The sequence below is a fragment of the Phocoena sinus genome, chromosome 3 (genome assembly GCF_008692025.1).
Source record: "Phocoena sinus isolate mPhoSin1 chromosome 3, mPhoSin1.pri, whole genome shotgun sequence".
Classification (NCBI taxonomy): Eukaryota; Metazoa; Chordata; class Mammalia; order Artiodactyla; family Phocoenidae; genus Phocoena; species Phocoena sinus.
Genome location: NC_045765.1, coordinates 133,058,364 through 133,085,682, shown reverse-complemented (window position 1 = coordinate 133,085,682; position 27,319 = coordinate 133,058,364). Strand labels below are relative to the sequence as shown.

Here is a 27,319-nt window from a genome sequence, read left to right as displayed (position 1 = left end):
AAGGATAATATTTAAGACTTTGAAAAAAAGAAAATATATTTACTGAATAAAATCAGTTAAAAGTAGCATTAAAATAATACAAGGTATGATTACACATAATTATATGGCTGATTTGTAAACAATTTTGTAAGAAATCATACCTTTCAGTGAACATCACCCTGTAGCCACCTTGGTTGGCCTCATGCTTGGTAGGCTATATACTTACTATATTATGACATTCCCTTTTTAGATAGTCCATGGTGGCCAAACTTTTTTCTTTGAAGGTGAATTTGATTCTTCTAAAAAGTCAAGACACATGGAGTCAAATCAATTTATTGAGGGGATCAGTTAAGCTAGGTTAATGCCGTTTTTTGGTCACATTCCTATAAGGTGCTAAGACTGGTTTTTCTGGGTAACTTCCTGAGAATAACTTTTTTAACATTTATGTCTTTCAGGTCACAGAGTATTGCTGATGTATCTGTAGTTGCTTCATTCACACCAGAAAAAATCACTTTGCTCAACAAGAACGCTGAGATAAACCTTAAACTCTGTTTCAGCGCCAAGTTTAGACCTGCTAAGCAAAACAATCAAGTGGGTGAGTAAACCTGAAATAATCTATACAACAGATAGGTTTGCTTATAGAGTTTTAGTCCTGAACATAACCCATACTTTGGATTTGGAAACCGAAAGAAATAAGGGTCTTGCAGACATTTGAATTGCCACATATTTGAGGTGCCTGAGAACGGTTAATTCGGCGTGGAAGGTTTGTTTAGACCTCCGTCCGTCGTCTCTAGAACGTAACATTCTGCTGCTGAAGGTCATAATTTCAATGACATAATCATAGGTTCTCCCAATCTGTCCTTTAAGTCTCTCTTACCCACACCTTCCTAACTGAAAACCATGGGCACGCACAGATAACACTGAGCTCAAGCCCGTATTAAATGAGTACACTGTATGTCGGCTTTGCCATGATCTCGATAGAGTGTGTTCAGTACAAGGATCAAATATTCCTATTCTTAAAAATTTAATAAGCATGAAATAATGAGAAAGTATAAAACAATATATAATTTGTGCCCAGTGTTTTACATTTTCTAAATAATCCAAAGAAGTGAGTGAAAGTCTGAAGCATGTCCTGTCAGCAGGAGAGAGTAGGGAAGGCTGTGTGCAGATGTCAGCAGAAGCTGTTGTTCTCTCTCCCTGGATGGGTCCAGTAATCTTCCAGGGCCTGGCTGAGGTCCCACAAGTTCTCTGATGTCTTTCTAACCACTGCATCTCACCTCCATCTCTCCTGCTCCAATTGTCTCAGCTCCCTCAATACGTAGCCATTGATTTAGCACTTGATCCAACACTACCTTCTTTCCTTTGCTACTGTTTCGTGGGTCCTAATCCCCCTTCATCAGATTTTGGCTCTAAAATTTAGAAACCTGTAGTTCCTACAGCTATTTCATTAGGTGGTGAACAAATAAACTAGCTTAAAGGGTAAAAACATAAGAGGTAGGTTATTTGTCACGATTCATACCAAGAAATAAGTAGCTTACGAACACAAAAAGTTAGATTCACATCTTGGCACGCTTTCCATATTTCCTACTTTTCATATTCATCTGGCATTTTTCCTTTCAGGTGTTCAAACACTGACCCAACTGTGAGTAGCACATCTCACAGACCTGCCTTGTAGCGCGTCCATCTCAGTAGCGGTGATAGTTGAGTCAAAAACCATTACTGTATAAACATGAAGTGGCTAGATGGAACGTAGAGCATGGTGATTTTCATTAACAATACTGTATTGTATATTTGAAAGTTGCTGAGAGAGTTTAAAAGTTCTCGCCACACACAAAAAAATTGTAACTGAAGTGATGGGTATGTTAACTCACTTTATTGTGGTAATTATTTTGCAATATATAAAATCGCTATGTTGTATACCTTAAACTTACACAATGTTATGTGTCAATGATATTTCAATGAATCTGGGGGAATAAAACATTAAATATAAAAGGTTAATTTGGAAAATCTATTAGTTGGCAGAAATGACTGGTAGGTCATCTCTCCTGGCCCTGAAGCATGCATTTGTCTCATGTATCTTCCTCCCAATTTTTTGTTTGTTTTTGTTTTTGTTTTTGCGGTACGAGGGCCTCTCACTGTTGTGGCCTCTCCCGTTGCGGAGCACAGGCTCCGGACGTGCAGGCTCAGCGGCCATGGCTCACGGACCCAGCCGCTCCGCAGCATGTGGGATCTTCCCAGACTGGGGCACGAACCCGTGTCCCCTGCATCGGCAGGCGGACACTCTCAACCACTGCGCCACCAGGGAAGCCCTTCCTCCCAATTTTTGACTGTACTTCACCTCTTCTGTTGCCACACACTCAAAAAGGGCATTCTGCTTTGAGAATTTCATTCCCTTCCACTTACTGTCTAGGGTTTCCTGCTACTGGGCATCTTTCCCTTTGAATCCTTCTTCTTAATGCCTTAGGTCGACACAGTCATGATCATTTGTCACTTAATTACCTGGCAATAATACTATGTAAGACAGGAATCCCAACTCTGTGACTTTGAAAAGTGAATTTATAAAGCATACGGCTTCTATTATTTATTGCATCAGGTGACACTCCAGTTTAAAGCTAATAACATTAAAAGGATTATTATATTGCCTATATGACTATGTATCATTTTTACCAAGCTGTTGGAAAAAAAATAAAACAGTATAATTACCACACCTACTAACTTTGTCCTAGCCACAATCACTTCCCCAGCATAACTTGTCCTTGGCTTTATTTTCACCATTTATTTTTAGTTCTTGATTCCTTTGTATTTTATCTTTGTTAACCTCATTAAGTCATCGGAGCAAGAAAAATTATACATCACTTCTAACAGATATTTGAAAGGTAACGCATAGAATGCTTTTGGAAGTATATTCAACCTTTAAAATAGTGGAGGTAATAAGACAGAGTACTCCCAAATAAGGCATTTGATGCTATTAATAGTATCAGATCTTGTCTCTCGGTTTTGGACATGTAGCCAGCAGACTTTATTGAAGGTTCTGATAGTTTGGACATTGGCTACTGACATCAATTTTTATCACATTTCTCATTTCCATTTCCCTAGGTTAGTAGTATTAACTCTGTTTGATAGGTGAGGAAATGGAGGTTCCAAGAGGTTAAGCAAATTGCCTAAAGCTTGTAAATGGTGGGATTAGGATTCAAAGCATCCGTCTGATTCAAAACTTGTTACTGCAGTGTTACATACCTTCCCCCAAGTAAGCATCTAGAATATGCCAGGCACTATACATGTCCCCTTAGAGTATCTAACTTCATCCTCAAATAACAGTGAATCCTCAAAACTGCATAGAAACAGCAGGAACATGGGATCTGATTTCAAAATTACCCCAACTTTATTTCTGACCATGTCCTAGCTGTATGAACTGAGGTGAATTATTTTGAAAAATAGGATAATATTCTGCTCATAATCTGAAAAATAGGATAATAATGTCTACATTCCAGGTTTATTGTAAAACTTGTATAAGATAACATATAAGAATGTGTTCAATTGTAGGCACTCAACAGTTCCTTTCCTTTTCATGTCACCACTTTATGGACAATGAAACCGGTATTTGAGGAAGTAATTTGACCAACTTCATTCAGTAGATTTCCTGGGGGTGAATCTACTTTTCCTTCCACTGCATCAAGCCATGTTTCTTTGAATCACATTTCTTTGCATCCACAGTCACGTATTGACACATCATACCAGAGCTAGAATTACAAATATCATAGGCCATCCATGATTCACAGGCCATCAATAGAAAGACTGGTTTTTGTTTTCTTGAAGTCAAAGACTTTACCCAGTAAGACACGATAAAACAGGGATGCTTTTTCCTTAGAAGTTTATTTGTAATAACATTTCTTTGACTTTTATTATAGCCATTGTATATAACATCACAATTGATGCAGACCAATATTCACCCAGAGTAACCTCCAGGGGATTATTTAAAGAAAATAATGAAAGGTGCTTGCAGAAGACCATGATAGTAAATCAAGCACAGAGTTGCTCTGAGTACATCATCCACATACAGGTGAGGCCTCAGTCATCCCTTTCATCTCATTTCTTCTTAAAGACTAATGAATGGCGAAAGCCTAAAATGGAAGCTTATGAGTTAGATAAATGCTTGTTCTTCTAGTTAATGCTTTTCTTATCTATGAACAGGAGTGTATTTCCTTTATACTAGTATATACGGTCACATTCTATTATTGTGTAAGTTAGTTGCATTAAATTTTATTTGGGATTGCAAGTAAAAGGGCTGAAAATAAGATTCTTAAATCAAGGACAGTGCTTTCTTAAATGTTTAACAGGAAGAACTTTTAGTTGACAATAAATTTTATTTTGACATTTTCATATGAGGAGAAATTTTATTTACTTTTAAACGACTGAAAAGGACAATTCTAATTGTCCTTTCCATTATTGGATTAAATTGATACAGGTGAAGGATGGTAGATTATAAGGTAAAAATTATTGGCTATAATCTTATGCCATAATTACTACAGTTCACATGGATTTTGAAACTCTCCCAAGTAGGAAAAGTGCTTATCAGGACAAAACTAAAAGAAAATCTATTTTATAAATTACATGAATATTTCCCCCTAGAAACCATGTAATGGTATTTGAAAGTGTAATTTACTCAGGAAACTTTTTTTTTTTTTTTTTTTTTTTTTGCGGTACGCGGGCCTCTCACTGTTGTGGCCTCTCCCGTTGCGGAGCACAGGCTCTGGACGCGCAGGCTCAGCGGCCATGGCTCACAGGCCCAGCCGCTCCGCAGCATGTGGGATCTTCCCGGACCGGGGCACGAACCTGTGTCCCCTGCATCGGCAGGCAGACTCTCAACCACTGCGCCACCAGGGAAGCCCTAGGAAACTTTTATAAAATGGATATTCTGGAACCCCACCACCAGAAATTTGGGTTTGAAGGCCCAAGGAATGCGTAGGTCTAAGGGACATCCCCAAATACTTCTGATGTAGATGGATGGTACAGAGATAACATCTCAAGAAATGCTAAGTATAAGAGTTGGAAAAACAAAGTTAATGGTCGGATGGACTAAAATCAGTTGAGTTATTTATATTCAAGTTGAAGGTTTCTTCTTTGTGAAGGCCTGGACTTTTTTGTTGTTGTTAATGTACCAATTATACAGCTTCTTTAAAGGAATAAAAGCCAGATTGCATTTTCTCTTACCCTTGTGCTAAGTGGTGGATCGAATTAAATGTGTAATCCATTGTGGGGGAATGAAGACAGCCAGGCTGTGGTGTATGTATGTATGTGTGTATATAGATATATCTCCTGTTCTCTGACATGTATATTGGTGAAGTTTTTACGAGATGTGTGTTATTGTGGTCAGCTAAGACCACAGGTGTTCCACGTAACACACCACATTTGCTATCAATACCAAAGTCCATCCCATGTGCCAACCCTGCAGCCAGCCGAGGACACATTTCCTTGTAGTCAGGAAGCCATCGTAGTGGTCAGGCCCCTCCAAAAGGGCTCAAGATAGGAGTAAGTCCTGCCTGTGAGTGAACTAAGAGATAATAAAGACACCACTTCTAGGAAAATGCAGACTTCATTTTTAGTGCTTACCATTGTACAGACATTGTTCTTTCTTGAAGAAGAATGCTAGATGGCATTTGTAACCCTGTTTTAGCATTATTTTCATTTTTCAATAGACAGGAAACCTCAAAAACCGGAAGCGGCCCAGGCCTCCTGGAACACTGCAAATCCTCCACTGTTTTTACTAAAGACAAAGAGGAAATGTCGTACTTGTAGCTGGACAGTGTTGGTTTTAATGTCTGTAGAGTGATACGTGCATCATCTTCTATGTGCAAAGAGCAGTTCAGCCACTAACAGTCAGCTAGGCCAGAAGTTGGGGAGCTTGGTTTGAAGTGTGGGAAACACTTTATCTGGTTTTGTAGACTAAAGTTAGGTTCTAAGGAAGGGAGTCCCCTTGTCCATTCCTGACAGCCAACCCTGGGCACTTCTTTCCCTTGTAGGTCCTAATATTCTCTTCCAGAGATTTGGTCAGGACACCTAAGGACTCCATAAGTCTTGGCAATAGGAATTGGAAGAACATGGCCAACAGCCCCAGAGCTTGGTAATGACTGAGGGGTCTTCTGAGCATTTAAAACTGGACATCTCATCTAAATATTGACAATTACTTGTGTATAAATAATGAGATTACTGATGAGCTTAACTAAGAATTATTGCTTCAAATTTTACTGAGCCCAGGTTTTTAAGTCTCTTAGAAGTAGAGAGGCTAAGAGCAGACTTAGAACAGAAGTGAAGAAGCAAGACCCTTGAAAATTCAAAACAGAGCTATTCTGCATGATTGAGAGTAGACTGTGTCCTTAATCATGAACACATTTGTGATTGTTTTCTTGTTTTGAAGCTGCCGTGCCCTAATCAACTGACTCTGTGCATGTGTGTGTTTAGGAGCCCTCTGATGTTGTCAGCTCTCTGGATCTGTGTGTGAACATCAGTCTGGAAAACCCTGGCACTAACCCTGCCCTTGAAGCCTACTCTGAGACAGTCAAGGTCTTCAGTGTAAGTGTAGTTTGCCTTTCTTGGAATTCGGACTAGCTGACAAAGTTTCACAGTCACTGCCTTAGTGTTTGAAGGATACTTAGGACATAGCCTTTACGTTGTTAATTTTCTAATTGAAATACAGTTACTTATATGTAAAGTTTACCAGCATGTAATTTCCATGAAGGCAGGGATTTTTGTTTTCCTTGTTCCCTGCTCTATTCCCAGCACCTTGAGCAGTGTTTGGCCCACCACAGGTGCTCAATGAATGTTTGTTGAAGAAATAAATAACAATAAAGTGAACACCTTGTGCTCACCACCCACTTAAAAAAAATAAAATGGTACCAATACCTCTGAAATTCTCTGTATCACTCCCCACCCCATCATACCCACTTTTATCTTGTTCCCCTAAAGCAAATCATCATCTTGAATTTTGCATTTATCAATGCTTTTCTTTCTGATGTTGCTAAACATGTATATATTCCTAAAACATTGTTTAGTTCTGCATAGTTTTGAACTTTATGTAAATGGAATAATACTATATGTGTTCTTCCACAATTTGCGTTCTTAACTCAAGAGCAAATTTCTGGGATTATTTTTCCTTTTTTGTAGATCCCTTTCTATAAAGATTGTGGTGATGATGGAGTTTGCATCTCTGATCTAGTTCTAGATGTTCAACAGCTGCCAGCAGCTCAGTAAGTTTTCCTTTAAAGTTCAGTGAAAACTGTAGAAATAAAAGACACAATAGATTACTTCATTTGGGTGAATGTTTATAGAGATTTTTTTCTATAAAAGAAATATCTATAGCTCTTAAAAACCTTTAAAATCTAAATTTCAAAGTATCTAGGAATAAACTTAACCAAAGAGGTGAAAGACCTATACTCTGAAAACTATAAAACATTGATGAAGGAATCTGAAAATGATCCAAAGAAATGGAAAGATATCCTGTGCTCTTGGACTGGAAGAATTAATTTTGTTAAAATGTCCATACCGCCCGAAGCAAACTACAGATTTAATGCAACCTCTATCAAAATGCCCATGACATTTTTCACAGAACTAGAACAAATAATTCTAAAATTTATATGGAACCACAGAAGACCCCAAATTGTCAAAGCAATCTTGAGGAAAAAAACAAAGTTAGAAGTGTCTTCAGACTATGCTACAAAGCTACAGTAATTAAAAGTGCATGGTACTGGCACAAAAACACATATATAGATCATTGGAACATAATAGAGAGTCCTGAAATAAACCCATGTATTTATGATCAATTAGTCTATGACACAGGCAAGAATATACAATGGAGAAAAGACAATCCCTTCAATAAGTGGTGCTGAGAAGGCTGGACAGCTACATGTAAAAGAATAAAATTAGAACATTTTCTCACATCATATACAAAAATAAACACAAAATGGAGTAAGGACCTGAAACCATAAAACTCCTAGAAGAGTACATAGGCAGAACACTCTTTGACATAAATTGTAGCAGTATTTTTTCTGTCTCTGTCTCCTAAGACAAAAGAAATAAAAGCAAAAATAAATAAATGAGATCTAATTAAATTTAAGGGCTTATGCACAGCAAAGGAAACCACTGACAAAACAAAAAGACAACCCACTGAATGGGAGAAAATATTTGTAAATGATATGACCAATAAGGGGTTAATATCCAATCTATATAAACAACTCATACAACTCAAAAAACCAAACAACTGGGCCTTCCCTGGTGGCGCAGTGGTTGAGAGTCCGCCTGCCGATGCAGGGGACACGGGTTCATGCCCCGGTCCAGGAGGATCCCACATACCGTGGAGCAGCTGGGCCCGTGGAATATTACTCAGCCATAAAAAGGATAAAGTTCTGCCTCTTGCAATAAACACAGATGGACCTAGAGCATATTATGCTTCATGAAATAAGTCAGAGAAAGACAAATACTTTATGTTCTAACTTATATAGAGAATCTAAAAAATAAAACAAACGTATATAGCAAGACAGAAATAGACTCACAGTTAAAAATAATAAACTAGTGGTTACCAGTGGGCAGAGGGAAGGAGGAAGGGGAAAGACAGAGGTAGGGGATTAAGCGATACAAACTACCATGTATAAAATAGATAAGTAATAAGCATATATTGTACGGCACAGCAATATATTGTAGTGGCACAGCCATTATTTTGTAATAACTTTAAATGGAGTATAATCTCTGAAAAGATTGAATTGCTATGTTGTACACCTGAAACTAATATAATATTGTAAATCAACTATATGTCAATAAAAAAAATTAAATAAAAACATAAATTTCAATTTCTCTCATCCATATAGAAGTAAAACACTAAGAAATATAAAACCACTTGTATTTGGATGGTGCTTTTTTCTGCAATGTAATTAAAAGCAACAAAAAAGAAAATCCAGTAGCATTTAGTCATTCATTGTCAATATTATTTTACTATGAAGATAATTTATTATTAAGCAATTTTCTCAGTCTTCTAAATAGTAAATCTAAAGAGTTTTTTTTAATGAGTAAAGTATTTGAATACTAACTTTTTAAAAAAAAAAACTGTAATGACTTTCTTTTTCTCCTTTTTACTTTTAACAGACAACAGCCCTTCATTGTCAGCAACCAAAATAAAAGGTTAACGTTTTCAGTAACACTGAAAAATAAAAAGGAAAGTGCATACAACAGTGGGATTGTTGTTGATTTTTCAGAAAATCTGTTTTTTGCTTCCTGGTCCATGCCGGTATGTGAAAGCACCCTGTGTTAACTGATCTGTTTCCTACTTGTTGTCAATTACCGTCTCCCTTATACTCAAATCTCCATGTCCTCTGTATTTTCTGAAGAAACTCCTTAACCCTGAGAATGATCAGTCCTGACTTGTGGCTCCCAACTAGTTAAACCACTTGGGAACATATCCTGGCTGTGTATCTAGACCAATTCTGCTTCACAGCTTGGGTCAGCTTTCCTTTGCCCTGACACTTGGCAGTAGTAGCCAGACTCTACCATAAACTCTCCTCAAGCCATCTGTGTGATGAGGCTTCCTCGGTGCCGCACAGATGCTGGGAGCTGCACTTGCTCTGAGAAATTAGAGTCCCACAGCTCAGCCAGAGCTTAGTAACCACAGGTCTTGCTGCTGCCAAGAGGCCGCATTCCAATGAGATCAGTTAATCATGTTGACTTGATCGCTATAGCAGGAACACACTTGCCCGTGAATGTCCCTCTGGTCCCTCCTCTGCCACCAAGCAGTGAAAAGGAGAGAAGGAAAAAGCTGAGATTTTCCAAATTCACTATTTGATGAAAGGATTAAAAAACAGTTTCATCCAGTTTAAAGTCAATGTGAACTTAATAGATTTAGTGTTCTAAACCTATTCTGACTTCAGTGTTTAAATTTCTTGTGCCAAATGACAACTTATTTTAAAGAGAAAAAATCCTGAGGAAAACTAAAATGATTCTTTAAATGATTTAAGGTATAAACAAAAACTGTATTTGTCTTTCTCTTGAAACTACAACTTTGAAAATATACTGAGAGAAAAGTATGCATTAAAGACAGCATTTCTAAATAGTGGATTAAAGTTATTTTGTGCTTCTAAGATACAAGAAATATGATTTATTTCTGGGTAAAATTCCAGTATTTGACCTCTCCTTTGTCTTGTTGGGTGTCCTGCTTAGCAATAAAAAATAGTATGTTAGGGGCTTCCCTGGTGGCGCAGTGGTTGAGAGTCCACCTGCTGATGCAGGGGACACAGGTTCGTGCCCCGGTCCGGGAAGATCCCACATGCCGCGGGGTGGCTGGGCCCGTGAGCCATGGCTGCTGAGCCTGCACGTCCGGAGCCCGTGCTCCGCAACGGGAGAGGCCACAACAGTGAGAAGCCTGCGTACTGCAAAAATAAAAAAATAGTACGTTAGCCACTTGGACAATTCATATAAAATTTTCAAGTCTTGGTGTGAACCAACCTTTCTGCTGGAATTTCCAGGTGGTTTATACATCCTTCAGCATGTATGTGTGCGCATGCACACATACTTTGCATACTAATTGATCATTGTTTCCTTGGTCTCATTCAGGTTGATGGGACAGAAGTGACATGCCAGATTGCTTCATCTCAGAAGTCTGTTACCTGCAATGTGGGCTACCCTGCTTTAAAAAGGGAACAACAGGTACACCTTGCATTTTATCTTTAAATCCATGCTGGCCCCTCCTTGCCACCAGTGTTAACCAATGAACCATCTTTATTAGGTATCGTCATTTGATAGGCACCACAAAATAACTGCCTTCATGGTTTTTTTTTAATTTATATTTTTTATACAGCAGGTTCTTATTAGTTACCGATTTTATACACATCAGTATATATATGTTCATCCCAATCTCCCAATTCATCCCACCACCACCACTGCCCCACCGCTTTCCCCGCCTTGATGTCCATACGTTTGTTCTCTACATCTGTGTCTCAATTTCTGCCCTGCAAACCGGTTCATCTGTACCATTTTTCTAGGTTCCACATATATGCGTTAATATACGATATTTGTTTTTCTTTCTGACTTACTTCACTCTGTATGACAGTCTCTGTGTCCATCCACATCTCTTCAAATGACCCAATTTCGTCTCTTTTTATGGCTGAGTAATATTCCATTGTATATATATATACCACATCTTCTTTATCCTTTTGACTATCAATGTTGCCTGCATATTTAGAGGAAGTTTTTAAATATCTGCATGTTTTCTTTAAGATATTAATAAAAGTGGGATTTTCCCCTGTGCAGTTCATTCCCAAAGGCACATACGATATAGAAAGTTCTGTATTTCTGAACACATTGACCAACACTGGTCAAAGTGCTTTACAGAGTCATGGATATCATTTTTAACCCCTGGTAAGCAAATTTTACATCAGCACAAAGCCTTCAAATTCAGATAAGTGTAAGTGCCTGTGATGTGTTGTATATATATGTCAGGTGAATTCAGTTCTATTCTGAAGGTAAGGCAAGGCGGACAAATACATAGCTATTCTACAAATTATAAAGCTTAAGGTTTATAAAATTCAGAATCAAATGGGAGTGAGTTTACTTTTATGGGCCACTTTTTTTTCATGTTGGTCCCGGAGCACAAAGCGTCATAGACTGATGAATTTTCATTTTGTGTATAGGTGACTTTCACTATTAATTTCGACTTCAATCTTCAAAACCTTCAGAATCAGGCCTCTGTCAGTTTCCAAGCCTTAAGGTAAAACATGATGAAGTCATGAATTAATGATGGGAGGCTTTTCTAATATTTCTCTTTCAGTAATTTCCTCATGTTCCTTTCAATAGTGAAAGCTACGAGGAAAACAAGGCAGATAATTCAGTCAACTTCAAACTCTCTCTGCTGTATGATGCCGAAATTCACATAACAAGGTAGGTCAAACAGTGGGCAGCCTGTGACCATGGACATCACTCTGGCTCTTAACATATTTGGTTCATGACTGAACAAGTCCTCTGTATGCTCATTCTTAACTGGGGAATTTGAATTAAAATATTTCCTCCTTGTCAACTAAAACAGAAGTCCAGGGACAAACTGGTGCCTAGGGGAATCTTGAGGGACTCTTTAGGTTTATTGACTAAGAGCAACACCAGAAAGACAAAGGAATAATCCTCTGTCACATGCCAAGGGAAACTCCCCCGCAGGCCCTCGGACAAGCTGTCAAAGCAGAACTCGCAGGGCCCTGAGGAGCCGCCACCACTTCCTTCTCCACGCCTGTGTCCTACTGTCCACGTGAGATCTCAAGCAATGTCCCCACTCCTGGACGTTGAAGCCCCAAATACAAATACTGAATCTAGTTACAGAAAATTAGTTTCTGGTTGGAAAATTCCTGACATAGCAGATTAGGGGTTTCTTCCAACCAGGAGAAAATGAGGCATTTTTCAAAATGGTACTAGTTGATACCAGTTATCTTGAATTGTTCAGAGACATGTGTCTTGAGAGGTGAATAACGTATAGACACCACAGGTGCTAATGGGATCACCTTCAAGAAGGGAAGTGGGTTCATGGGCACAGACACATTGGGGCACAGCTATGCAGGTACACAGGCTGCAGGGGACACCCATTTCCGAGCCTGGGAACCAGAGTTCTCTACCTGCTGAAACACTAAGGCAGCTTCACAGCACAGATCAGTGACCCCTGGAAAACACGCAGCAGCATATCCCCAAGGAGCCACACTTCAAAGTGTCCAGTGACCGCAGATTTCTCTAACATCACTCCAGCCCCTACAGCATGGAATATGTAGATCATCCAACAGATCCCTGAGTAAAAACAAAAAGGAAAAAATGTCATTATGTCTAGAGCTAGAGACACATGAGCAAAGATGAAAAGAATGCTTCCTTATCGAGTGAGTTGCAAACAGCAAAAGCAGAAACAAAGTATAGCCCAAGTCATCCATCCCTGAAAAATTATTCAGTAACTGCAGATTTCAAAGGGCCCTCAGCTGCTAAAATAAGTAATTGAAAACAGATGCAGCCAAAGAGATTGATAGCACCACATTACCTGATTTTTTTTCTTCCTACCTTTAATGCTTCTTTCTCATCCTAAATGCTTTTTGTTAATAGAGCCTTTTTCTAATTCCATTCTCCCACCATGGCCAATTTTTTCAGATATTTTAAGATGAAATAAATACAATACTGAAGTGGGACTTCACTTTTACTAACATCTTAGCTATGTATTTTTTGTGATGGTAAATTGGATTCTCAGACATTCTCATATTCTTTTAAGTATATCATGCAGTTAAAAAAAGTATGGAGAATTATAAAGAATAAAGCTAAAGTGGCTCCTAATCCCACCTCTCAGATAATTTCTCTTAATGTCTTTTGTAAAAAAAAGATATTAAATGTACATGGATAGAAAATCCAAACATTACAGAGACGTACACAACGAAAAGTGAAATCATCCCTCCGCATCTCCTCTGGTCATTTTGTAGATGACTAACTTGACTGTTTTCAGAATACCTTCCAGATACAGGGTTTATTTATCTACCAGGATATATGCATCATACACACACACACACACACACACACAGAGTTTACTTTTTTTGAAAAATAAGTCCTACCCAATTATTGAGTATATCCCTTAGGAATCACTTTGATACTGTATAAATGTGTAATTATTTTGTGCAAATATGATGGATGGAAATAGATGACAGAATTACTTCTAAAACAAGATCCGCCTGAGTATAGCTAACTGCTAATATAAATATATTGATCAATACTTAAGTAACTGAAGGAACACTTAAGTAACATGGAAAAATACTGGATCTCTTTAAAATGCAAAAACAGAGCATATTAATCAATTTAAAAACTGGCCATACTTAGGGGCTCGCACAAAGATCTTCTGGAAGGCAAAGGGAATAATTCACGGACGTACAGCCAGACTTTCTATTTTCTTTTATTGTAATTAATTTTTATTGGGGTCAGGCTTTCTGTTTTAAATCCTAGCCTGTTTTCCCATTTTCCATGTAAGGCTGACAAATCATTGTTTCCTCTCATAGACATAACCTTGACAAATACTATATCTATTTAAGTCCCTATGGCATATTTTCCTTTTGAGAATTTGGGAAAAAATTCTAAGGCATAAAAAAAGAAAAAGGCAAGATTTTCAGTAAAGAAACCAAACAACTCTATCTCAGAAAATATCCAGTCCAATTTTTTTTTTTAGGAAATAGAATCAACATCCTGTAGTTAGGATAAATTGTCTGTTGGAAATAAATATTGCTTCTCAGACTCCCATCCCTGCTATATACCCTCCACCCCTCAATGAAGCTACCCTAGTTGAAATCCATCCTCAGATTCCCAGCAATGAGTGAAGAGAGGGAATGGTATTCAGTTACCTTCCAGTCTGAGTGGTCCTATGGGGTTCCCTCTGGCCTGGTCATCACTTCCCTTGCAAACCCTACTCAGCAGCCCCAAGCAAAGAAGTCCAATTAGGCCAGTGCCTCTAGGCCTAGTCTAATAAAACTCCTGGGTCAGCCACCTTAGAGATGGTCTGTATGGTCAGTGGTGGAAATAGACTGACCAACCCCAATTCAGACCAAAGTGTCAGAGCTGGTTTGGAACTAGGGAAGAATAGGGAGAAGGAATAATAAATAAAATGTATACCCCGTTTCACAGGCATCCAGTGATGAGTAGTGTAGGAGCTAATGCCCGATATCTTATCATGGTATTTCAGCCATCATACCAAGTGGAAAATCCTCTGCCTTACAAATCCATTCATCCAATCAGTAAGGACCAAGTGTCCACTATATTAACACACCTGTCAATATATCTTGACATACCTGTCAAGATATAATATCTTGAGAAGAGTTTCACTACAAATTCTTAATACATTTGTACTTATTTTAGAAACTTTACAACTGATACACATATAACACAAAGAATCTCAGCAGAGTGATCATTAAGGGATATGTTTTGAAAGGAACTTGTTTTAGCCTTAGAAATGTATAACTGGATAAGTCCATACTAAGCATTTGTTTTCATTTAATGTTTTGTACCTAAATGTAAACTCTTTCACTTGTAAAATAAGCTAGAAGATATTTAGATAAAAGAAATATTAAACTTCAAGAACAATAGCATAACTAAAATATTCGGCTTTACAAACATCATCCAACAGATCTACCAACATAAATTTTTATGAAGTCTCCTCGGATGGGAATATTCCTTCTATTGTGAACAATTTTGAAGATATTGGTCCAAAATTCATCTTCTTCATTAAGGTTGGTAAACCTGACATAAGAATGGAAAATCAAGAGAAAGGGGGGAAAAAAATGAGGGCAGGAGGAGAAGAAGAAAGTAAAAAGAAGTTGAAATATACCAGTGGTTCTCAAACTTGAGCACGCATTAGAATCACCTGGAGTCCTGTTAAAACACATGTCACTGGGCTCCATCTCCAGTGTTTCTGATTCAAAAGGTCTGGGGTGGACCTAACAATGTGCAGTTCTAACAAGTTCCCAGGTGACGCTGATGTTTCTGGCCCGGGTGCCATACTTTGAGAACTACTAAGGTAGACCATTGATAAGTAAACAGGTGGGCTTTGTACATGGTTATGTGTCCTGGGTAAGAGATAATTGATGTATTTTGAAAGCAAATGTTGCACATTAATCAACAGAGCAGTAATATAATGATATTACTATGGACAAAAGTCTCTGAAATATAATCAGTATGCCAATTTATCCTTGGAAACCACTTCTATTTGCGAAGCTCACCATTTGTATACAAATATTTATTTTGTACAGTCATGCTAAGTAGTATATAAAATATTTTAAAATCAGTTTCTATTGGCTATTAGTAAAGTACAAAGTACAAATTTAAAGTTTGTTTTCAGTTATATAAAGAGAAATGAATTTATGAGAGAATTATATTTTATAATAACATTGCATAAACTTTGGAAAATAAAAAGGGAAGAATCCATCCACCACCCTTAGTGATTACCACTTTATTTTTGTACATTTCCTATAAGTGTGTCACATGGTTGCAACTCTATAATTCAGTGATTTAAAAAGTTCTTAAAGGAGTCTTGATTTGTGATCCAGATACTGGAATTTATAAAATGTACACGGTATTTGGCAACTACTTCTTTAATGAAACATTTAGTCAATTAGTAGTATATAATATTCAAAGAACATGTAATAAGTATCAGCCTTTGTATGAAGTGCTTTATGTATGTTAACCCATTTAATTCCCAGATCATTTATGAGATTGATAGGATTATTATTCCTATGAGTGTTCTTTAAAATGTTTAACAACCAGTAGGGCATGAGCCCTGGACAATTAGGACAGACTTTCCAACAGTGAGAACAAAGGCTGTATCTGTGCATACCTCCTGATATGCCAATTATCTTTATTTTACAAATGAGAAAACTGAAGCATAAAGAGGTGAAGTACCTTGCCCAAGCCACACTGCTAGTCAGGGGCAGAGTGGGACTTCATGCCCTAGCAGACCAAACCCCCAGATGGTAGGTGTTTTTAATCATCTCCTGTCACAAATTATTTACCAGTTAAAATTGTAGATGTTGAGATTCTTCCAAGAGGTAAAACACAGTGAGCCAAAGAGTGACCATAAAGTAATGACTCACTTTCATATGGACTCACTCTTACCACTTAATAGTTGCCCTTCATCAACGCTGAGGTTATTGATCACATTCCTTCCAACATGTGTATGACGTAGCGGCAATCAGAATGTTTTCTTACTACATAGGTAACAACAGGAAGTGTTCCAGTCAGCATGGCATCTGTAATCATCCATATCCCTCAATACACCAGAGGAAAGAACCCGCTGATGTACCTGACTGGGGTGCACACGGACCAGGTAAGTGCAGCCAAACTGCCTATAAAAACGTGTACCTTCCGTATGGAAATGTTCCATGAAGTGGGGGTGGTCATGTTTGCATCATACAGACAAGAAACTGAAAAGATAACCCCTATGCACCCTGGGTGCTAGGTAACTAGCAGTTAATTTCATATTAGAAGCAGGATATTGTTATAAGAAATGTCTGAGTCTAGGGATGTACAGATGGCAGAAATTATTAAAACCTCCTTCTGACCAGCTGAAGATCTGACTTTGTCAGAGCCCTGTTTATAGAGAAGTTAGTTGGCTGGGAAGTGAGAGGTTGAACCCATAGTGGGAGAGTAGTTGGTCTACACGGCTGCAGTCAGTAGCTGGTCTTCAAGCTGCCAGCCTGGACTTTCAACTGGTAGTTGCCAACCCTGGTTGCTCATTTAATCACCTGGGTCGCTTTTTAAATATGTGATGCCCAAACCTACCCCAGGCAATTAAATCAGAATCTCCAGGGCTAAGGCTCTAGGACCAGTGTTTTTCTTTAAAAGCCCTCTGGGTATTTCTCTAAAAGCCCTCCGGCTACAGGGATGCTGTAGCCAAACCCCTGACAGTGGCTCAGCCATAGTCTAGCACTTAGCTAATGCTACAGCAGTGTTACTTCTGCGCTGTTTATAGGTGACTACAGGAAAGCAAAATCCTAAACTGTTCCACAGGAAAAAAGCCTGAATTAAATAAACCACTCACAGACAAGTGTTATTACAAATTTGTGTCATCACACGTGGGCTGCAAGAACCAGCGCCATGCCATCGAGTCACGTCAGGAGGATCTGAATACTTCAGGGTTTACATTAGTGATGAACAGAAGTGTGGCCAGGTCAGCACAGTGAAGAGAATCCTGGGAGCCCCTCCCCTGCCCCAACATGTGACAATAGGATTTCCTAACAAGTAAAAAATAACATCGTAAACCATCTTGCTTCCTAAGACTGATTTGATGTCCTTCTTTGTAGGCTGGTGACATCAGTTGCAAAGCTGAAATAAATCCACTGAAAATAGGACAAACATCTTCTCCTGTATCTTTCAAGAGTGAAAATTTCCATCATGTAAAAGAATTGGTGAGGACAGGTTAATGGGGTGAAAACTTCCTTTAGTGATTCATTGTTTGTTTTACCTGGAAATTGAGGCACTTCTTTTTTCCTGCCACCTCAGGTGGTAGAACTTTCCTATTTTGCCTTTGATGATCTGTGTGAATCAAGAAAATACATGCTGATGGGCCTCCCGGGTGGCGCAGTGGTTGGGAGTCCACCTGCCGATGCAGGGGACACGGGTTCGTGCCCCGGTCCGGGAAGATCCCACATGCCGCGGAGCGGCTGGGCCCGTGAGCCATGGCCGCTGAGCCTGCGCGTCCGGAGCCTGTGCTCCGCAGCGGGAGAGGCCACAGCAGTGAGAGGCCCGCGTATGGCGTATGGCAAAAAAAAAAAAAAAAAGCTGAAATCTAGGTTATTGGAATTATTATTTATGCCATTATTATAAAATACATGTTCCAAATTTCATGATATTAAAAGGACTCCACGTCAGACTGGTTTTCTGTCGTGCACAGTGGAAACGTTGCAAAGAGCTGAGTGGGAGCTGGGCATGTGTGGGAGGTGAAGCCCCCCTCACCTCCTCCGCATAATCACTGACGTCTTTTATTGAGCTGTTAAATCTGACTCTCTGACCACCCTTCTCTGTTTTCAATATTTTCTCATCTCCTGCTCGAGAGTTATGCCACTTTTTTGGGAAAGACACTTGTCTAGCATCTAGCATGGCGCTTGGCACATACGAAGTATTCAAATAAGTAAACATTTAGTAAACAGTAAAACCTAAACCAACCTCAGTTCTCCCCTATGAACATTGAAATTCTCCTGTTTTTCTTTTATTGCAATTATTTTATTTCATGAAGGATGGGAAAACAATGAACAGTTTCTTATTTAAGTAACTATAGTGTAATTACAGTGTAAATGTGGTCTAAATCTGAACAGAGGTATGTAAGAATGCTCAGGAGAAACTCATCTCAGGGTATGAAAATGTTTTGATTTTGTAAAAAAGGCAACTTCTGTGAACAATATAGAGGAAACATAAGACGAAAAACAAAGAAAAAACTAAAGTTCTCCAGAAATCTAACAGCTGGCCACTTAACATTTAATGAGCATTCTTCCTTACCTCTAATCATTAACCTACATATAAGCACATGTACACTGTTACATAAATGGACCAAGCTACCTTTTTTCATTGGCCGATATGTCACAGATCTTTTAATAGGCTTTATTTTCAGAGCAATTTTAGGTTCACAGCAAAATTGAGTTTAAATTACAGAAATTTCCCATATACCTCTTGCCCCACTTACCCACAGCCTCCTACACTATGAACCAGCCCCCCCCCCCACTCCCCCGGAGTGGTACATTTGTTTCAATTGATGAACCTACACTGACACATCATAATTACCCAAAGTCCATGGTTTACATTAGGCTACCCTTGATGCGTGTTCTGTCGGTTTGGACGAACGTATAATGACATGGATCCACAATTACCGTGTGCAGAATAGTTCACTGCCCAGAAACTCCTCTGTGCTCCACCTATTCATCCCTTCTTCCCCCCTAACTCTTGGCAACCACTGATTCTTTTACTGACAACTTTTTTAAAATTCAAGGAATGCATCTGTACCATGAGGTTACTGAGTTGTACTACACTTTGTGTATGTATACTCAGTAATTAACTAGTACACTGTTGATAAACACGGATTGTTTAGTCTTGGAGTTCTTTTTTTATCTTACACTAGAGTATAGTTGATGTTGTTGTTTCTCTTTAACTCTGATAAACACTAGTTCAGTAAACAGCCCTGCTGTACTCTTCTGCACACACTTAGGATTATCTCCTGAGGCCTTCCACACAGATGGGAAGCGGCCGGGGCAAAGGACATGCGCTTTTTACATTTTGAGGCAAAATGCTAAAATCTCCAGAAGAAGGGTTGTAACTACTGCTAATAGTTCATGAGATTACTCATTTCCTTAGATCCTTCCCAGTACTGGGTTTTATCTGTCTTTGTAAAATTTTGGTGTTTATTTTTTTAAAGCTTGTACTAACTCTCTCTTCTTTTACCCTTGACTCCAACCTGAAAGAACTGCAGAACCGCTTCATGTAGTAACATCACCTGCTGGCTGAAAGACCTGCAGGTGAAAGGAGAATACTTCCTTAATGTGTCTACCAGAATCTGGAACGGGACTTTCGCAGTAGTAAGTATCAGTTTTGTTTATTCGGCTCATTGATAGCATTGAAACATAAGCCTTCACCGTCAATAAGGTCGCACCCTCCGACAAAATCAGCATTCTGACTAATGTCAGCCGTGCCCAGTGACCCAGAGCAATCTTACCTTGGAAGGCAGTATGCTTCCATCCCTTTGCAAAGCTTGCCCAACCTGGCTGTGCCTCAGAATCACCTGGGCTGCTTGTAAAGCATCTGCTTCTTAGACTCCATGCCAGCCTACTAGAGCAGAATCTCTGGAAATGGTGTCAGGATCCCCTCAGCTGCCTGGGGTGCCATGGGCCACCTGCTCTGTCTTCCTCCCCCTGCTCTTGACTTTTCTGACTTATGGTCTCCACCCCACCCAAATCAAAGCGCCTCAATTCCCTGTGCTCCCAGGTGACTGTTGATTGATCTCAAACTAGCTGGTATATGAATCTAACCTAAGAATCCATCTTCCTATATTAGAGCCAGGTGTAACCACTCTGCTCTCCTGTTTTTAATCCCTTCTCTGGTGAAAGCCCCAGTGTGCTTACAATTTTTTTTAAGTCACTTCAGTCTCACAAGTTTGAGGAATGTGCCGAAACAATGTCAGAGTGTTTTTCCAATTGGCAGGTGTGACTTGGCAGTAGTGATACCTGCTTTCAGCAGAGATTTCGGTAGCCAGAATTTCAGTCTGGCACGGGAAGTGTAAGGATGGACAGAGCTCCTTAAATCTGACTACATAAGCGGCGAGCTGTTCATTTTACTAACACTGGCTGTGATTGAGGGCAGCAAAACACAAATTAGTTTGAAACCTCCAGGGGGCCTTGTGGCTCACAGTGAACTTTTTTTAAATGAATAAATCAGTCTTCAAGGTGCTTACCAACCATACCCTATTCCCTATTTTCTAACCACTTCATGATCTCTCCAACAAACCTCTCCCTGCTATGGAGTTTTATGTCACATCAGAGAACTTGGCTCCCTCCGAACTTGGCCCCGGAACCAAAATATAAGCAATATTCTTCGATAAAGACACAATAGAAAGAGGAATTGTGAAAGGCAGGTGAAACACTAGAGAAGTGGAGGAGTGAGGAGTTGGGTTTTCTCCTTGTTTGCCTTTATTTGGTTTTCTTGTTAGTTGCATTTGCTTTCAAGCCTTCAGGATGCCTCTAAATCCTGTAAGACTGCAAAGCAGGCAGTTATACCATCATCCCAGCTGCTGCAGTTTGGCGCTCAGTTTTACCCATTGGATCTTGGCTCCTTGGATTTGAGGAACAAATGTTTTCATAGTAACCTTTGCCAGCTGGGAAGGAAAACTGACTGTTGCAAATCAAAAGGCAATCACCCTGGCTCTGTAAAAAGCATCTGGTTTTTCTTGAGTTTGTTTAAAGCTACATCATTTTAACTGTGAGACTTTTTATAGTACCTTCCCCAAGGTTTTCAGAAGCAGCAGTTTCACTTCTGGAAGCAGAATTCTGAAGAAGTGTATTATTTATGCTTTTTCAACATGGTTATTATGATAGTTAAGCTGAAAAACACCCATGAGAGTTATTGCATATCATGTCCTACACATCTTCCTCCTTCATGAAAGGTCAAATGTTTATCCCCACCTTGTTTTGAACCATTTCAACAGTGGATGTTCTCAGACCATCTAGGAGATCCAGTCTGAAATACGAATCCTACTTCCTGTATTAGAGCCCGTGAATATACTACCTTTTGCCCTTTTTCTGAGGTAGTGCAAGTCAACATTTCAAGTAATTTCATCACAAAGTGATTGCTCAGGCTTCCAAATCAGTGGCATTGTTGGTTGCCCTTTGTAAGGAAAAGGCTTGTTGAATGCTAGCAGGTGTGTGACTTCAATCTCCTGGGTGTGCACGGTACCCCTACCGTTACTTGTTAACCCTGCAGGATACTGCATACCCGTGCAAAGGGCCAGACTTAGGAGGGCAGATATATCAGTGTTGTAAGGAAATTCTTTCATCTCTAGTCTGCAGGGACTATTAAGTAAGAACATCCACTTAACTGTTACTCCTTTTTAAATTTAAACCATCATCAATGCTCCTAATGTTCCCCAAATAATGTATGTTTGAGAGACCAGTGATCAGGGTTAACTTCTACTGCAATCTTCCATCTTGAGAAAATTAAGGCTAATCAGAGACTGAGCCAGTGGAAAGGAAATAAATTGCTCACTTTTTGGATATGCATTCTCTCTTTCTGGCTCCCAGATATAGTTTAGCAAATTACCTCATGGAGTGTATTGAATTATGTGCCCTAGTAACCACAAAAACTAAATCCTAGTAGCCAGATCATGTGAAGGCAGTTCTCAAATCTGGGCATTGTATTCCATCTCGAAGTAAGTGTCAGTCCCGATACTTGATTATAGAGAAAACAATATACACATCAGTAATGTATCCACTGAAAAACAGATTATTTTTCTGTAACTAGATTCAGGAATGCATGTAAAATTATTTCATTTTTGGAGGTTACTAATAACATCAGCATAAAATGTATGTCCTTCCTATATGCCTGCCCCCAATCCAGTATTTTTTATAAAAATGCTTAGATTAGGAAATCTGAAATTATTACTCATGTTTATCTAGCACAGACACAAGGTTTAGGATGTCTGCCACTGACAAGCATGGTCTTTAAACAGTATTATTTTACACATGTGTACCCAGAAGAGAAATTCTCTTCCTTTTGAATCTGATTTCACATTGTTTTGTGATTTATTCGGGTAAATATTTAAAAACACCAAGTTTTCAATTTTCTCTCATGTCACAAACTTCGTTGTTTTTAAAAACCTAAACTATGATCTTTCCCAATTAAAAACTTCATTTTTTCACCCCTGTTTACAAGTTAGAGTTACCAGGAGGGACGCTTTAACCGGCTGGTATCTAAACCCCAACCCCCAGAGGCTGTTTTTGTTTTTTAACATTTTATTGGAGTATAATTGCTTTATAATGGTGTGTTAGTTTCTGCTTTATAACAAAGTGAATCAGTTATACATATACATATGTTCCCATATCTCCTCCCTCTTGCATCTTCCTCCCTCCCACCCTCCCTATCCCACCCCTCTAGGTGGTCACAAAGCACCAAGCTGATCTCCCTGTGCCATGCGGCTGCTTCCCACTAGCTATCTACCTTACTTTTGGTAGTGTATATATGTCCATGCCACTCTCCCGCTTTGTCACTGCTTACCCTTCTCCCTCCCCATATCCTCAAGTCCATTCTCTAGTAGGTCTGTGTCTTTATTCCCGTCTTACTCCTAGGTTCTTCATGACATTTTTTTCTTAGATTCCATATATATGTTAGCATACGGTATTTGTCTTTCTCTTTCTGACTTACTTCACTCTGTATGACAGACTCTAGGTCCATCCACCTCACCACGAAGAACTCAATTTCATTTCTTTTTATGGCTGAGTAATATTCCATTGTATATATGTGCCACATCTTCTTTATCCATTCATCCGATGATGGACACTTAGGCTGCTTCCATCTCCTAGCTATTGTAAATAGAGCTGCAATGAACATTGTGGTACATGACTCTTTTTGAATTATGGTTTTCTCAGGGTATATGCCCAGTAGTGGGATTGCTGGGTCATATGGTAGTTCTATTTGTGGTATTTTAAGGAACCTCTATACTGTTCTCCATAGTGGCTGTATCAATTGACATTCCCACCAGCAGTGCAAGAGGGTTCCCTTTTCTCCACCCCCTCTCCAGCATTTATTGTTTCTAGATTTCTTGATGATGGCCATTCTGACTGGTGTGAGATGGTATCTCATTGTAGTTTTGATTTGCATTTCTCTAATGATTAATGATGTTGAGCATTCTTTCATGTGTTTGTTGGCAGTCTGTATATCTTCTTTGGAGAAATGTCTATTTAGGTCTTCTGCCCATTTTTGGATTGGGTTGTTTTTTTTTTATTGAGCTGCATGAGCTGCTTGTAAATTTTGGAGATTAATCCTTTGTCGGTTGCTTCATTTGCAAATATTTTCTCCCATTCTGAGGGTTGTCTTTTGGTCCTGTTTATGGTTTCCTTTGCTGTGCAAAAGCTTTGAAGTTTCATTAGGTCCCATTTGTTTATTTTTGGTTTTATTTCCATTTCTGTAGGAGGTGGGTCAAAAAGGATCTTGCTGTGATTTATGTCATAGAGTGTTCTATGTTTTCCTCTAAGAGTTTGATCGTTTCTGGCCTTACATTTAGGGTTAGGCCAGAAAGCTTTTGACAAAATTCAACACCTACTTATGATAAAAACCCTGAAGAAAGTAGACATAGAGGGAACTTTCCTCAACATAATAAAGGCCATATATGACAAACCCACAGCCAACATCGTCCTCAATGGTGAAAAACTGAAACCATTTCCACTAAGATCAGGAACAAGACAAGGTTGCCCACTCTCACCACTATTATTCAACGTAGTTTGGGAAGTTTTAGCCACAGCAATCAGAGAAGAAAAGGAAATAAAAGGAATCCAAATCGGAAAGGAAGAGACTTCGTTTAATTTGCTATGGCAGGGCCCAGTCACCCGCATGGTTTAAGTTCCCACATGGGGTCCCAGCATGTCGGCGATTTAAGCACACGCAGATGCTTGAGTCTTCAGAGTTGGCATTTGCTCTTGTCACTTTCCACAAGAACATAAATAAGGAACATGCCAAGTTTTATACATTAACTTCTGCTAGGATAAAATATACTCTTTATTCTTCTTATGTTCCAGTCGACTTTTCAGACAGTACAGCTGACAGCAGCAGCAGAAATCGACACCTATAACCCTCAGATATATGCGATCGAAGAAAACACCGTCACGGTGAGTGCATCACATCCCTACCTGTGGGCGCTGGAGTCTCTGACAGGCATTCCATTTCTGACCATTTACAACAGTCACTTTCGCATCTACATGTATACAGAAGTATCTTACTGAAACTCTGAAAGGCTAATGTTTATCACGCTGAGCTTTTGATAAGGGTGTTTGCTACTCAAAAAAGGCCCCTGGTGTACCTGCCCTCCCCCTCGTGCCCACGCTGGCCAAGCTGGATCCGAAGTGATGATCTGACAGGAGGCACAAGGGGCCCCATCTTGCTGTGGCTCCCTCCTCCCTGCTCCAGGCATCAACCAGCACCATGGCTCCTCCTTTCTGCTCATGCTTATACAAAGCAGTTTACATCCTCAGCCATGAAATCTAAGTCATGCTCCTTAGAATCATACATAGTATTTTACAGTATTTTTGAAAGTGCTTAAGTATGCTTAATAAATAAGGCATTTATTAGAGGGCTTTTTCTTTTTTTTAGCAGTACTCTTTAAAACTAGACACTGACACTGTGTGAAACATCCATTCATTCATTAGATCTTCAGTCTAGAAAACTATAAATGCTTCTCTTGATTTAAAAAAAAAAAGGGTTTGGCAAAGAAATGTACGTTCACAGAAAACAAAGGCTCACTGTTCCAAGGACTGGCACGGGACAACTTTGCTTCACACTGGAACTCTGGTTAGAATATGCCATATTTAGATATAGCAGGATTTCCATGCTCAGCTAATCTGCTGGCAGAGCCTTGGGCATCTTCCTCCCAACGCTTTTGTTAGGAATTGGAAGCCAGTTCGAGACTCCGCCCTGAGGCCAGCTTGGCAGCTGGCCCCAGGCCACTAGTCCACTGCTGCTGTCTATGGACTTGGCTAAAAAGCCAATGGCCTTGTGAACCCTGGACCTCTCTCGATGCCTGAGAGTGGAGCTCACAGCCCTGCTGTCCCACTATTGCCCCAGCAGAAAGGATTCCACACAGAGGAAGCTGCTCTGCTTCTGGTTTAGTACTATCGGCGAAGGCCCGCACCCTCTCTTCAGAGGCTGGGGTGTGGAAAGTCAGAAACGGAGCCAAAGGAGACGTGGGCTTCAAATTCAAAGTGCTATGAACTAAGCCTCGGGAGGGGGGAAGTACTATAGATATTTTAAAAGTTCATTTCAGAAAAATGTAGTGCTCAGACAATACCTGGACCTCTGCTGAAATCTGGGTTTTTTTAGAAAGCGTATTAAATAAATGCATTAATTAAAAATTCAAATGAACAATTTCAATGAACCTTTTGGGAGAGTTTTCTTTTCATGGTTTTCTCTGAGCAATACTGATAAGTAATAGAGGCCAACTATTACTTGTGTCTATAAAAATATTTTTTGAATCCAAATAACTTAAATAAATTTTAAAATTATATTTTGGAATCCAAATAATAAATCGACCTATCCCTATAGGTAGACAAGTGATTCTTAAATTTATTTGAATTCCAAGCCCACTTAAAAAGCCAATACAAAAATCGTGTACTCATAGTTCCCCAAAGATCCATGGAGCCTGGATTAGGAAGTTCTAGAATAGTGAGAAGTAAGGATATGACTGCCACTAAGCAGTGAACTACATGAATCTAGTTATTTTATTCCTAAATTTATAAAGCCTTAGTTTAGCTCTTAAAAATCCAAATGAGAAGAAATATGGTCACCAAAAGGCCAGACTCAAGTTTAGCCCAACTCATAAATTCTGTGGTGAAAAGCAGCTTATCTGCCACTGTAATTCAGTGTTAAATCAAGTAAATAAATTAGGTTTTCTCCCCTTGTTTGGCTCCAAAATTAACTCTTTAAAAATGGTTGTGATTCTTTCCCCAATTAAAAAAAAAAAAAAAAAGAATATACAGTTTTACTGTTAGAACTCTTACGGCAGCCGTGCTATTACAAAGACTGCCAGGAAGTGGACGTTAAGAATCACGTGTAACCTCAAGGGCAATTTATCACTGAAAAGGTGACCTTGAGCCCTGAGATATTACTTCTACTTGTTAACAATCCATATCAAGTAAATCAAAATTTTAGGAGCCCAATTCATAGTAGTTGTTGTTGTTACTGTTTAATCACAAGGGATCTGTGTTGTTAATTTTTTGACTCTCCTCCCCAAGACTGGGTTCCAAATGCTTTCACTTGATGATGAGGCTGGATGCCAGAAACTAAAGTTCCAAATTTCATAAATGATTAAAGCATCTGAGACTGTCAGAGATGACATATCCACTAAATACTGATGCAGTGCAGTTAAAGGAAGGAAATGGGAAGACTTGCACGCCTTGCCTGTATTTGCAGGAGCATTTTCTCTCGAGATTGTACCGTACGATATTTAACTGAGGAATGTGATCGTGAGGAAGTCACATCCCCTTTCCAGACCGTCACTTATAAAATTAGAGGATTTGACCATCTCACTTTTTTTCAGTGCTAAAATTAACGCAATTGTTTTGTATATACA

At 39.1% G+C, this 27,319-nt stretch overlaps 1 protein-coding gene across 1 annotated transcript in view; it reads left to right on the top strand.

Moving 5' to 3' along the window:
- Nucleotides 1–27,319, top strand: part of ITGA2 (integrin subunit alpha 2) — a 107,017-nt gene that overhangs the window by 75,307 nt on the left and 4,391 nt on the right. The window contains exons 16-28 of the mRNA XM_032626117.1: nt 435–574; nt 3,888–4,039; nt 6,439–6,549; nt 7,141–7,223; nt 9,112–9,253; nt 10,573–10,665; nt 11,649–11,725; nt 11,812–11,895; nt 15,137–15,239; nt 16,721–16,831; nt 17,808–17,912; nt 19,956–20,069; nt 24,774–24,863. Coding sequence (XP_032482008.1) covers nt 435–574; nt 3,888–4,039; nt 6,439–6,549; nt 7,141–7,223; nt 9,112–9,253; nt 10,573–10,665; nt 11,649–11,725; nt 11,812–11,895; nt 15,137–15,239; nt 16,721–16,831; nt 17,808–17,912; nt 19,956–20,069; nt 24,774–24,863 — 1,405 coding nt within the window. The remainder of the gene's footprint in view (nt 1–434; nt 575–3,887; nt 4,040–6,438; nt 6,550–7,140; nt 7,224–9,111; nt 9,254–10,572; nt 10,666–11,648; nt 11,726–11,811; nt 11,896–15,136; nt 15,240–16,720; nt 16,832–17,807; nt 17,913–19,955; nt 20,070–24,773; nt 24,864–27,319) is intronic.